At 45.6% G+C, this 14032-nt stretch overlaps 1 protein-coding gene across 1 annotated transcript in view; it reads left to right on the top strand.

The window, feature by feature from the left end:
* The window catches only part of POFUT2 (protein O-fucosyltransferase 2), a 49354-nt gene that overhangs the window by 17486 nt on the left and 17836 nt on the right, over positions 1-14032 (top strand). The window contains exons 4-5 of the mRNA XM_030210449.1: positions 2591-2701; positions 5736-5802. Of these exons, the coding sequence (XP_030066309.1) occupies positions 2591-2701; positions 5736-5802 (178 nt within the window). The remainder of the gene's footprint in view (positions 1-2590; positions 2702-5735; positions 5803-14032) is intronic.

Below are 14032 nucleotides of genomic sequence, written 5' to 3'. Positions count from 1 at the left end.
CGCTTATATGCATGGTTTAAGTCTGCTCCTCTGCAGGAAAGACTCCGCATAAGCATGTGCACAGAATATGGAAGCCGACTGGCGCGTGACAACCAACGAGATTTCAAATTTACCGCCCCTTTAACTGCCACAGGCAGAATAAGCAAAAGAATGTTGTTAGAGTGTACACTGGAGTTGTCGTTGTCGTCGGCGTGCAACTGTAAGACTTTAACACTGGCTGAACGAATAGAAGTTCTTAAAAAATTAGAAAACAAACAAAGTCAAGCATTTATTGCTAAAGAATATGGTGTCAGTCCCAGTCAAATTTCACGTATCTTGAAGCAGAAAAAACAGCTTCTGGAAGACTGGCAAAACAATACAAATCCACACCGTAAACGAAAACGGGTGGGAAAAGCTGAGGAGGTAGAAGATGCTCTTCTTTGGTGGTTTTCTCAAGTCAGGAGCAGACAGTTTCCTGTCAGTGGTCCACTCCTTATGGAGAATGCTAATCAGCTAGCTGAAAGTCTTGGACTAACTGAATTCAAAGCCACTGTTGGATGGTTGAAAAGATGAAAGGAGAGGAACAACATAAAATTCAAGAAACAGCATGGTGAAAAACAAGACGCTGATGACTTTGGTGCTGAAAATTGGGTTGTTTCAGTTCTTCCTACCATCTTGAACGAGTTTGCACCTCGTTACATTTTCAATGCTGACGAAAACGGTCTCTACTGGCGAGCGATTCCTGATGGAACACTTGCATTCAAACAAGCTGAAACTGCAGGAGGTAAAACGTCGAAGGACCGACTGACGATCCTCCTTTGCTGCAATATAGATGGGAGTGAGAAGTTGGAACCACTCATCATTGGAAAGAGCAAACAGCCTCGTTACTTCAAGAATGTTAAGTGACTTCCTGTGCCATACGAGGCTAACGTTCATGGATGACTGGGGAAATTTGGAAGTAGTGGCTAAAGAAGTTAGACACTAGAATGCGGGCACAAAAGCGTCAGATTTTGTTGCTTTGTGATAATTGTGCTGCACACAGTGATGATGTCAGGCTGTCTAACGTCGAGGTGGTCTTCCTGCCACCAAACACTACCTCTCTGACCCAACCTATGGATCAGGGCATAATAGCCAATTTCAAACAACATTATCGGGCTGTTGTGCTACGTCGTCTGATGAGCATTATGGAAGACTAGACTGGCAAGAATAAACGTGCTGTTGAACTGGCACATAATTTGTCACTGTTGGATTCCCTACATATGCAGAAAGAAGCCTGGAATCATGTTACACAGGCAACCATTGTGAACTGCTACAAGCGGGCAAGCTTTGTTAGAGATGTGGAGAGGGACGAAACAGATGCAGCTGTTGCAAACGCATCAGATGAACAGGCTATTGACATCCCAGCCTGTGTTACTGAAGAGGAGTTCATCACTTCGTAGCTGTTGATTACGATCTACAAACAGCTGACAGCACTGATGTCCAGATATGCGCCTACACTCAGGTAATGGCTGATGAAGAAACAGATTTTTTTTTTGTTACATTTGTACCCCGCGCTTTCCCACATAGCAGGTTCAATGCGGCTTACATATTATATACAGATACTTATTTGTACCTGGGGCAATGGAGGGTTAAGTGACTTGCCCAGAGTCACAAGAAGCTGCCTGTGCCTGCAGTGGGAATCGAACCCAGTTCCCCAGGACCAAAGTCCACCACGCTAACCACTAGGCCACTCCTCCACAGCGAGGCACATGCTGCCGAAATTCAACAACCTCCTGTCACTTTTGCAAGAGCGCTGGAGAGTCTCAACACCGTGCGGGCCTATCTGGAGGCCACTGGATGTCAGTGCTATGACAGTTTTTACTGTTTGGCAGATGTAGTCTATGGAACTCACAGACACAAGAGTGTACAGAGGACTATGACTAATTACTTCAAGAAAGCCTAACGTCAGTTAATGGAGACTGTATAATGTCAGTTAACGGAGACTGTATACTGTAGTATAATAAACAGTACTTTACATATGTTTATCAGATGTCAAGCCTCTTTGGGTCACAACGGTTAAGTGCACGCTCCGGTTAACTGCATGGTCCCAGACCCTTGCACTTAAGCGGATTGCATTGTGCTTAGTATGTACCGAGTTTTCTACCTTGTAGCTAGTTAGAAAGCATTCTCAAAGTTTTGTTTCTGCATTTTCCTGGTGACCTAATAAGGGGGCAGTTTGGGAGTTGAGGACATTGCTGCACAACATTAAAAGGGTTTGCCTGTTTGTGGGCAAGGCATGCATTATTAGGGGTGGGATGTTTTATTTTCTGGGTCCTCAGTTTGTGGGTTGGAGGTCATAAGAGTCCAGGCTTCTACCTTTTGGTTGTATGTAGGGACCTGGATGAGGGGAAGAGGGGGTGGTGGTTCCAGCAGGGTGGGGAGAAAGGGGATTAGGAAGGTTCTTTTTCTTGGCGGTGAGGAGTACTTAAAAATTTGTGGGGCTTGCTGTGCTGTGCATATATGTTACATCTGTTCTGATCTACTTGTTGCTGTATCAGACATGCCATCTCTGTATTTTGTTCCATTTTGGCACCGATATTCAAATAAAAGGGTTTGCCTGTTTCTGTTTTAGGGGGTGGTTTTGGGGCTATGAGGAAACAAGAGGCCTAAATGTCACCTGTTTATCAGTCCAAGGATCAGCTTCTGTTATTGCACCTGTCCTTTTACAAAATACGTCAGCAAGGTAAGATGCTTTATTTTTTTGTTCGTATTTTACTTTTAGTTCCTAAGGCCAGTATTTTTTTCTCTTTGGTGGTCATGCTGGGGTTGGGTTGAAGAAATTAATTGGCTTCCCAGCTGGGAAAATCCCAAAAGAACATTCAGAGGCAAGAGTTGAGTGCATTTAATTGGTAGCCCAGCCCCATGGGTTTAAATGCATTACCGCTGTGACACAGCAGTTTCTGACTTACAGTTTGAGTGTGTGTATTTTTTTTGGGAAGGCTGTAAAGGGATGTGTGGTCAAATAAATTGAAACATTGGCCTCTTGTGCCCAGTGGTGTAGCTATGTGGGCCCCTCACGGTCTGGCGCGCTCCTTTTAGTGAAACTGAGCACGCGCGCATACTCAATTTCATTAAAACCAGCGTGCCGGATGTGAGAGGAAGAGAAGGCAGGCAATGCGGAGGCACTAGAGACCAGCGCTGGATGAAGACTTCAGCTAGTGGGGGTTGGGGACCCCCGCCAACCAAGGTATTTGCGGCAGCGGTGCTTCAGCTGGCGGGGGTTGGGGACCCCCATCAGCCAAGATATGTTATACAGCTGCGGCAGAGGGGAGGGCAACAGACCAAAATGTGCCCCCCCCCATTTTGGGCTCTGGCCCCCTCCCACCTCGCGGTCTGGCTACACCCTTGCTTGTGCCATGTCAAGTGCCACTACGAAGCCTTCGTACCGTTACATTTAGGATTAACAAAATAATCTTGCGTCAAAAAGCTTTTCACTGCATTCTAGACAGCTGCATGTATTGGATCTGAAACTGTTACCACTAAGTGGTCTATATACTAGGCTACAATAGGGCAAATGCAGTTCCCCGATGCCGCATGCTGAGTGCAAATTCTGTAATGGTATCTTGGTACCAAGGTACTGTTACAGATTACTAGCCTAAGTCAGCATCAACATACCTACATTTAGGTACACTTATTTATGCCATGCAGTTCATGCAATTTACAGTATTCTATAAGGTGTGTGCGTAGGTAGGAGACCTTCACATGTCCCTCCTTGCTACCCTCCCTTGCATTTATGCACTCTAGCACTTATGTGCTCCCTTATAGAATGATGCTTAGTGCATTTGCACAGGTAAGTGCCAATTATGGCACCACTTCCATGCAAAAGGCATTTAAGTACCTGTATTAGTTAACTCACACCCCTGCATGATTGTACATTAGTTTGCATTAGTCCATGTCACAATAATCAAGATGGAATGTGACCTAACACCAAAACTGTGTGAGCCAGTTAGCAGGTAAGTGCATACTAAACAGATTATTAATATGGATTGGTGAAAATTGTGTTAAGGAATGCAATTTGCATTGCCGTGTGACTAACAAAAAAAAAAAGCCAAACAAAATAATAACCTTATCATGGTAATGCAAGGCATAATGGATCTTTCACATATTCCCCACCACTGCCCAGGAATCCATGAACTAGAATCTTCCCTGAGTCATTTGCCTCCAGAGGTAGCACCCATTCTTCTTCTGTTCTTCCGTCACATGTTCCTTCCCTCCCCCACTCAGGTCTATACCTTCCGAAACCATTCAAATTTTAAACCCTCTGCTCAGTGTGCAGTGGCAGCTAAGAAAGCAAATAGAATGTTTGGAATTATTAGGAAAGGAATGGAAAGCAAAAATGAGGATATAATAATGCCTTTGTATTGCTCCATGGTGTGACCGCACCTTGAATACTGTGTGCAATTCTGGTCACCACATCTCAAAAAAGATAGGAGTTCGAAAAGTTACACAGAAGAGCGATGAAAATGGTAAAGGGGATGGGACGACTTCCCTATGAGGAAACCTAAAGAGCAGTGGCATAGCCAGACATCCAGTTTTGGGTGGGCCTGAGTCTAAAGTGGGTGGGCACAAAATTTTCTCTGCCTTGCCCTACTCAATATAAATACATTAGCTAATGAGGATCCCCGAGTTCTATCAGCTTAATACTTTTTCTGAAGGTGGCTAGAACTCCCTTTTACCAAGCTTGGCTGGCAGCAGCAACGTCCCTAAGTCACTGATGCTGGCACCCAATGTATGCTTAGTTGTGGATGCTGTTGCCAACTGCAGAGCTTGGTAGAAGGGAGTTCTAGCTGTTTTAGGAGGAGGTCCTCAGCAAGGGATGCTTGGGGATCCCCATTAGCTATATAGCAAGGATCAGGACTAATGTTAGACATGCTAGGGCCCAGATCAGAACATAAAGGAGGCCTGCCTCCTCTGATTTCCCCATCTGTTTTTACTGTCATACTGACAGGCCCTCACCAAATACAAAACAAGAGATCACAAATTTGAAATAAAAATATTTAGACAAAAATTGAACTGGGAACCCCAAGAAGTTAAACTTAGCATGTACTGCAACACTGGAGAAATAAAAACAGAAATGCCTTTCCTTTTCTACTGAACACAATACAAATATATTTGCTATGCACATTTCCCAAAGCTAACAGTTTGTATTTAAAACATTCAAAATAAAATTCTTTTCTTCTGCCTTTGTGGTCTGGACATTTTATTTTTCCATTGTGTTGGTTCCAGTTTCTCTTTTCTGCTTTTCTGTCTGTCTGTTAATTCTCCTTCAAGTGGCTGCTGTCCATTTGCCTTTTCTCTTCTCTCCTGTCTGTTCCCTCACTACACCTGCCTGACATTAATCATTCCTTCTTTCCTCTCTTTTTTCCTTTTCTGCCTCTCTACCAACAATTGCTCCACATCTCCATTTGACTGAGGTCTTCTAAACGTAAACACTAAGTTATAGATAACATAAGTGTCACTGCAAGGTTTATCAACTTAATACTGTGAAAGCATACATTAATGCACAATGTTCTAAAAGCTGTATGCCTTTTAATACATCAGGTATTAAATGCATTCCTAACTCTTACATTAAAATCAGTATGTTAACAGCCTACTGTTATGCTGTTTAATACATACTCCACTTAAAAGTTAATTATACTGAGTGATGCTTACTGGTGTCTTTTTTTTTTTTTTTTTTTTTTTCTTTAAGGAAAATGTTATGTTAATAATTTTTGTAGGTCAGTGATGGTAGACAGAGCTGAAAATCTATTGCATGACCACTATGGAGGGAAAGATTACTGGAATGTGAGTATGCATTGAAGATTCATATTGAGTAATTTATTAAAAGTTTGGAGATAATAAACTTCATATATACAGCTTGTCCAAGTGAAATGCTTGCAAAGCAGTCATCGGGCCTGGCTATTAACGATTTTGGCTACGTTATGCTGAAATAAAGCAGATGTCTCTTAACAAACTCATCAGGCTGTAAAGGGCATTTCTGCAAAGTCATTTCTTCTTTATGCCATGTATTAACTAAAAGTCTTAGTCTTCCATTTTACATCTGTTTTGTATTTGAATGAGCCCATAAACGGAATGAATAACATAGGTCATAACCTGTAGTCCATATCTTTAAGTTGCTAGTACTCTCTGGCAATTCTGTGGGCTTCTACATTCAGGTCATCATGGTTTTACTTATGTGGTGTGTGTTTGCTCAAAGCATGTTACAATTGGTTTTTGCACACACATTCATAATGTTAATGGTATTATAGAGACTCACATTTGCCTCTAAAAACTGATTTTAGTTACCAAGGATATTCATATCCACTCTAAACCAATAAATATACTTTTTTTTTCTTTTGGATATAGCTAATATAGAGCAACATGCATTCGTCTCTCATAATTAAGTTTGCCAATCTATTGCTTTGCTGCATAATTGAGGTAATTCTGTTAGGAACCATTTAGATTTAGGTGACAAGGTGCACATAAATGCCAGTATTTGTCAGTTCTGTGCATATATGAACACAAAAACAAAAAGGAGGTGAAACCCTCACGAAACCGTGGAATGAAAGATAAAAAGTGAGGAGAATGGGTGAGGATACCAACACTTGTATATTTTATTTAAAAATAAAAAATAAAAATGTTGTTTATTTCCTCCCTACCCCAATAAAAATAAAAAATAAAAAATAACACTGTATAAAAATGACCCATTTTTATACAGTGTTATTTTTTATTTTTAAATAAAATATACAAGTGTTGGTATCCTCACCCATTCTCCTCACTTTTTATCTTTCATATATGAACACATACATGTATAAATGACAATAATCCTGGCTCTGTGCTGTTTTGTTTATGTATTCATGCTTGTATCCCACAATTATTCAAAAACAAGTTTTGGTTCATTGTTGCTTACATTTAACAGTTGTTAGAGATTACATTGATTCAGTTGCATGTACAAGGTTGTATGATGCGTTTTATGGTGGTTGGCAAGATAACTACTGGTGCATGTGGAATAGTAAGTGGGGTTTCTTGAGAAGATATGTCTTAGTTCATTTCTTAAATGAAAATATGTGTTACAGTTAGATTGTGTTGAGTATTGTTGTTCTGGAATGATTAGTGCATATTCCTTATCGTCTTCTCCAGACCATTCCTGACGAACGGGTAATATGCACTCCTACCAGCAGAGGGAGACAGAACTATTGAGCAGTGCTTCTGTATAAGGGACTTTGCAGCCTTGACCTGCTCAGTATTTCTAGTCTCCCAGCAGAGGTAGGTGTGCTGTGCAACCCTGCTCTGTGTTTGTGGGTGCACCGGTTTTGACCCTGTGTTAACTTTAGGGTCTGGGTCTCCCTTGGGGGACCCTAGGCTGTTTGGGATTTCTTGTAAAAAAAAAAAAAAAAAAAAGACCTTTGTCATAAGGAGAGGGACAGCTGCATTTGGTCTTGGGCCCTGGCCCCTACACCTTTTGTGGGAGTACACTCTGGGATTCGGGTCTCTTCCCCCTCCCTCTCGCTCCCCCTGCCCTTCGGCAGTGTGGCTTGGCATTCTCACCTGCCTGTCTGGGAGAAGTTCCTTCAGGCAGTACCGCGGGGGGGACAGAGCACCATATAACTACAAAAGAAAGAAATATTGAACCAGTAATCCTACCTTTGGAGTGCAGACACTGCCGTTTCTGGGCGCCTGGGACACACAGTTCTGGTTGCAGCTGCAGTCTTGGTGGCCAGCAGGGAAAGTGTGCTTGCGGTGGGATGCTGGTGGCTGGACACTACAAGGGCTGCTCTATTTTTCATGGTGTCACAGTCAGAGAAGGCGCCGTTGTGCAGCCTATTCAGTGCGCCATGTGGTTTCAGTGCACACTGGCCTTTGCCGGGTATGCAAGGAGGCGAGCCCATGCGAGGTGAGGAGCCAGAATTGGGTTTGCCAGTAGCAGGGTGGTGCGGCAAAAACACCCCGCCAGGCCTGTCACTCCTTTGCACGGCGTGCCGGATGCTGTTTCGGTGGGAACGTCTACCATGTTGGCTCCGGGGTTCCTCAGAATTTGTCCTTTTGTTGCATCAGACTTATTGTCTGAAATGGGGACTCCCGCTGGATGCTTCGGGGGGGGGGGGGGGGGGGGGGGTCCGCCGACGCCTCCAGCACAGGATGGGCACTTGGGGCCCTCAGTCGGGGTCCTTTGAACCAAGAGACCTCATCTGGCCAAGATGGAAGACTTAGAGGATGCTCTCTTTCCCTTGGGTCGGCGCCTCCTCTTTGAAAGTTAGGCAGATGGTGGGGAGCATTGGAACGCAGGGTCCCTGGACGAGCCTGCTCAGGTTTCTCTGGGGGAGGAGGACCCTTTGGTGGTGCGGACTTTTAGGCACCAGGAATTACCCTCGTTGGCTGAGGTCCTCCAGGTTCAGAAGCTGTCAGAGGACCCTCCTCAGGTGACACGAAAAGAGGATCTGCTGTTAAAGGGAGTCTGCAGACCGCCCCCGACTTTTCCATATCATGAAGATTTGAAGGAGTTGGTGTAGGTGGAGTGGCTGGCCCCGGATTCTCCTTTAAGAATTGATTGGGCCATGGCTCGCCTCTGTCGGCTCCCCCTGGTGGATCTGGAGATTTTTCGCGTTCCTAAGATGGACGCGCTGATAACAGCAGCTACCAAGAAGATTTCCATCCCTGTTGAGGGTGGGGCAGCCCTTAAGGATCCTCAGGACTGCCTGTTGGAGGCCTTTCTGAAACGCTCCTTTGAGTCTCCACCTTGGCCTTGCTTGTTGCTCAAGCTTGTTTTTGTTGGGTTGAGCATTTTCTGAACATAAGTACATAAGTAATGCCATACTGGGAAAAGACCAAGGGTCCATCGAGCCCAGCATCCTGTCCACGACAGCGGCCAATCCAGGCCAAGGGCACCTGGCAAGCTTCCCAAACGTACAAACATTCTATACATGTTATTCCTGGAATTTTGGAGTTTTCCAAGTCCGTTTAGTAGCGGTTTATGGACTTGTCCTTTAGGAAACCGTCCAACCCCTTTTTAAACTCTGCTAAGCTAACCGCCTTCACCACTTTCTCCGGCAACGAATTCCAGAGTTTAATTACACGTTGGGTGAAGAAAAATTTTCTCCGATTTGTTTTAAATTTACTACACTGTAGTTTCATCGCATGCCCCCTAGTCCTAGTATTTTTGGAAAGCGTGAACGTCCCGGCTGTATCCTCTTCACAGTCTGCTTCTCATGTTATTAATTTGAAAATGGGCAATACTTTTCTTTCTGATTCCATGTATGATTTAGTTTGGGCTTCTATGAAGAATCTGGCCCTGGTTGTAGCTGAGCGGCGCTTCTTATGGCTCCTGAAGTGGTCAGCTGATGTAGCTTCCAAGGTTCGTTTGAGTCAGCTCCCTTTCCAGGGCAAGCTTCTGTCTGGCAATGAGTTGGAAAAGCTGGTTAAGAGTTTGGGTGAGTCTAAGGTGGCTTGGTTACCAGAAGATAGGTCCCGCTCGGCTTCCTGGTCTGCGGGCTGTGGGCCGACTACAAGACATGCAGAGATGCATACAGGCTGGGTAAGGGAGATTCCCTTATCTCTTATTTGCCCTGTTTGTCTGTCCTAATTAGATTGTAAGCTCTGTCAAGCAGGGACTCTCTTTTCATGTTCAAATGTACAGCGCTGCATACGTCTAGTAGCGCTATAGAAATGATAAGTAGTAGTAGTACTTTCAAGGTAATCGAAGGGAAGGTTGTGACGGGGAATCTGGGGGCACTGGCAGTTCCAGAGCTTCCCAATGAAGTTGCAGGGACCCAGTCTCTGGTTTTCCCCATCGGCAGCAGGTTGCAGATGTTTTACCGGAGATGGGTCTGTGTAACTTTGGACCAATGGAATTTAATTATCCTCTTCCAGACGCCTTTCTCTTGTCTCCTTGCAAGTCCCCTCTCAAGGTCGGAGTCGTCCGTCAAACCTTAGACTGGCTTTTAGCTCTGCGATCTGTGGTTTCCGTTCCTCTGGACGAGAGGGGTTCTGGAAGGTATTATATTTTACTTTGTCGTGCTCAAAAAGGAGGGCTCCTGGCGTCCTATTCTAGATCTTAAACGGGTGAATTGAGCCTTGTGGGTGTTACCTTTTCGCATGGAGACCCTCCAGTCTGTTATTGTGACAGTACAGCTAGGGGAGTTTCTCACGTCTTAGGATCTGTTGGAGGCATACCTTCATATCCCCATTCTTTCAGTTCATCAGAAGTTTATTTGTTTTGCAGTCTTGGGAGGCCACTTCCAGTTTCGGGCAATGCCCTTCCTGGCTACAGCACCACGGACCTTTTCCAAGGTGATGGTAGAAGTGGCAGGCCAGTTACGTTGGGAGGGTGACTTGGTGCACCCCTACCTGGACGGCAGGTTAGTCTGCGCAAGCGCACTTTTTTCCTCACACAGTCCTTGGCGTTTCTGGGGGTACGTTTCGATACACAGGAGGGTTTGGTGCACCTTCCGGAAGCGCGGCTCCTGAAGGTTCAGTCCCAGGTTCATCGGTTGCTTGCAGCCCCGTCTTCGTCCGTGAGGGACATTTTGCAGGTTCTTGGGTCCATGGTGTCAACCAACGAGGTGGTGCTATAGCGAGAGAACATATGAAGGCTCTTCAGTCTGCCCTCCTGGCATACTGGTCTCAGGTGGAGCCGCTCTCTTGCAGAGTTTGTCTCCGGCGGACAGTGCGCCTCAGCCTTCAGTGATGGCTGGACTATCATCGTCTGAGTCACTGCATGCCTCTGGACATCAGCCACTGATGATAGGCCCCAGGGCCAGTCAGCATCGAACCTGACACCTACATTTCCCTCATTGGCACCAAAGGACCACAATGCTTAGTGTCAGGGGAAGCCCAAGAATCAGTCCTCTTCAATGCATGGTGCTGGGAGAGCTAGGGCATTGGCATCACCAGTACCCGAGAAGCGCCTGCACTGAGGAGTGCTCCCCCCCTCCTTGGTGAAGGTGCTTGTGCGCCAATCTCCGGGCAGTCAGGTTCCTTCTGGTTTGACACCGGCTCCTTCGCCGGCTGTCCCTGCCCCAGTCTTTGCCAAGGCTTACCTTCGATGAGTTGGTGCCAAGCCGTGCTCTGGGAGGAACTGGAGAAGATGCTACAGCTGCACACCGCTCAGGCATCGGGGGCACTTACATCAGCTGTGGCTATCATCTTTCTGAGGTTCCTACTTTTATTTATTATTTTTTTTTAAATTTATAATCCACACCATCTACAAAGATAACATTCATAATAACATTTACATAATAACTAAAACACAACGATAATACACAAAACCATCTTTACAAATTATTACAGCTCAAAATTATACAGCATTAAAAAGTTTGCCTGTGGAGCTATCTTCGACACCAGCGCCCATGCAGTACTGATCTCAACATCGGGTGAGGAAGTTTCCCTGGAGTCTGAGGGTAGAGCTGTACCCCGGCACTCTTTGGGGCATAGGCATGGTCCCACTGAGCTGGAGCAAGCACAGACTTACTCTTTTCAACGTGAGTATGGTGGGGAGTCTGATTGGGATCACTCATGGGACTCAGAAGAGGACCATCATTTCTTCTTGGAGAAGGAGTCTTATGGGTCCCTTTTGATCCCTCCCCAACTTAAGAGAGACAAATCTCCACTTGAGGGTCTCTCTTCACAGGTTTTGTGAAGGAGATGGCTTCGGCCACCCTGTTTAAGTTGGAGATGGAGGAAGAACCCAAGACAGAGATGTTGTCTGTCCTAAGGATAAGGGGTCATGATTCTATTACACCCTATCCTTAAAGATGCACCAATGAACTGGGAATCTCCCCTCTCAGTGCAGGTCGCTCCTAAGAAGGTGGATATGCAGTACCGTATCCTGAAGGCTCCCAAATTCAAGAAGGTTCAGTTGCCTCGCCACTCTCTGGTAGTTGAATCCACCCTCAAATGAGCCAAGAGTTCCAGGACTTATGCTTACCTCCCCCAGGAAGAGAGCCTTGTTTGGGAGGAAGCTATTTCAGGCCTACTACTACTACTATTTAACATTTTTTTTTTTTTTTTTTTTTAAAGCGCTACTAGGGTTACGCAGCGCTGTACAATTTATTGCCTGCATTCAGTCCTACCAACTTACATGAGCATCTACTTGAAGTCTTTGCTACGCAGTATGCATAGTCTTGCAGATTCTCTTCCTCAGGAGCAGGTTGAGCTTTGCCAGTTGGCAGTAAGCAGCTGGAGTGCAGAATGTATCTGTCCAGGGGCACTTAAGACACTTTTGATATTGCATCCAGACTCTCTGCCATGGGTGTGGGGATATACAGAATCTCATGGCTGCATGTCTCTGACCTAGAACCAGCCGTTCAAGAGAGGTTAGCAGATGTACATTACTGAGGAGATAATATTTTGGGGGACAGGGTGGAGGAGGTTGCTGACCTCATCAAGAAGCACACGGACACCATCTAGTCCCTCAGCAGCCTCCAGCTGCATCTTCTGCTACCAGGAGATTTTTGAGTGGGCCTAGGTGGCAGCCCTACTACTCTCAAAGGCATAGGTTTCTGCCGCCTTCTCACGCTGCCCAGCAGCCCCAGTCCCAGTGTTCTCGCCCTTCTCAGTCCCACCCACAGAGGCCCCAGCCGTCTCCCCAGTCGAAAGCAAGGGATGAGCTTTTGAATGGCTCCAGGAGAGCATAGCCGCAGTCCAAGTAACCATCCCGGATGGCCTTCTGGTAAGAGGGAAAATCAGTTTTTTCCATCAAAGGTGGCCCCGTGTAATCCTTGAACCGGTGGGTTCTTCAAATAGTCCGTCTCAGTTACTCACATCATTGGCATCAATTACCACCAAATTGTCCATTGAGAGCATCTTATATCAGCTCTCTGCACAAACAGATACTTGTAGAAGAAATCTCCGCCCTTGTACAGGCCAGTGTGGTTGAACCTGTTCCACCAGGGGAAGAAGGTAAGAGATTCTATTCCAAGTACGTCCTTGTGCCCAAGAAAACTGGGGAGGCCCTAAACAAATTCCAAAATCCTGCTCAATGTAAAGTTCAGGATGATTTCCTTGGACACCCTCCTCCCTATAATTCAGGAACAGGATTGGCTGTGCTGTCCAGACTTGAAGGATGCCTGTACCCGCATATCAATATGTCCCTGTCACAGGAAGTACCTCAGATTTTGAGTAGGGAAACACCATTACCAGTACAGTAATACCTCAGTTTTTGTTGACTTCGGTTATCTTCGGTTTTCATCGTTTTTTTCTGCAAAAATTTTGTCTCGGATTTCGTTGGCGTGCCCACGTGACCTCGCTGCTAATTTTGTGAAAACAAAAGGCGACCCACGCGTTCTCCTGCTCGTTGATTCATATGGAAATAATTGCCTCAGTTTTCTTCGGTTTCGGATTTTGCTGATTGTTTTCGGGCGGATTATCTTCGGGCGGATTATCGACGAAAACTGAGGTATCACTGTATTGCATTCTGCCTTTTGGCCTTGTGACAGCTTGCAGGGTATTCACCAAATGTTTAGCAGTAGTTGCAGTATCGCTACACAGACTGGGAGTCCATGTGTTTCCCTGTCTGGACTATTGGCTGGTCAAGAGCACATTGTAGGAGGGGGCGTAAGAGTCAGTGCAGAGCGGGTGCTGGAGCTATTAGGGTTCATCATAAAATACCCCAAGTCCCACCTTCTCCAAGTTCAGCAATTGGAGTACATAGGAACTCTGCTTGATATGGTGCAAGATCAAGCTTTTCTGCCCCAACTGAGAATGGTTGCCTTGGTAGCAATTGCCTCGCAAGTCCAAAGGAGCAAGCAGGTCACAGCTCGGCAGGTATTGAGAATGTTGGTCCACAAGGCCTCCACATTGCATGTCATTCCCATGGCTCATCTCCATTTGAGAGAGGCCCAGTGGTCTCAGGCAGCTAGGAATCTAGCAGATGTCATCCAGGTCCCTTCAGAGTTGGGCCACTCCCTTCTCTGGTGGACGGTTTGGCCAAATTTGATTGTGGGATTACCATTACAAATTCTGCATCTTCAAAAGGTTGTGTTTTTGGTGGCGGTCACTTCGGCTCACAGAGTCAGTGAGCTTCAGGCCCTAGCAGCTG

The sequence above is a fragment of the Microcaecilia unicolor genome, chromosome 7, assembly GCF_901765095.1.
Source record: "Microcaecilia unicolor chromosome 7, aMicUni1.1, whole genome shotgun sequence".
Classification (NCBI taxonomy): Eukaryota; Metazoa; Chordata; class Amphibia; order Gymnophiona; family Siphonopidae; genus Microcaecilia; species Microcaecilia unicolor.
The sequence above is the reverse complement of the archived record's forward strand: the minus strand, read 5'-3'. Positions and strand labels throughout refer to the sequence as shown.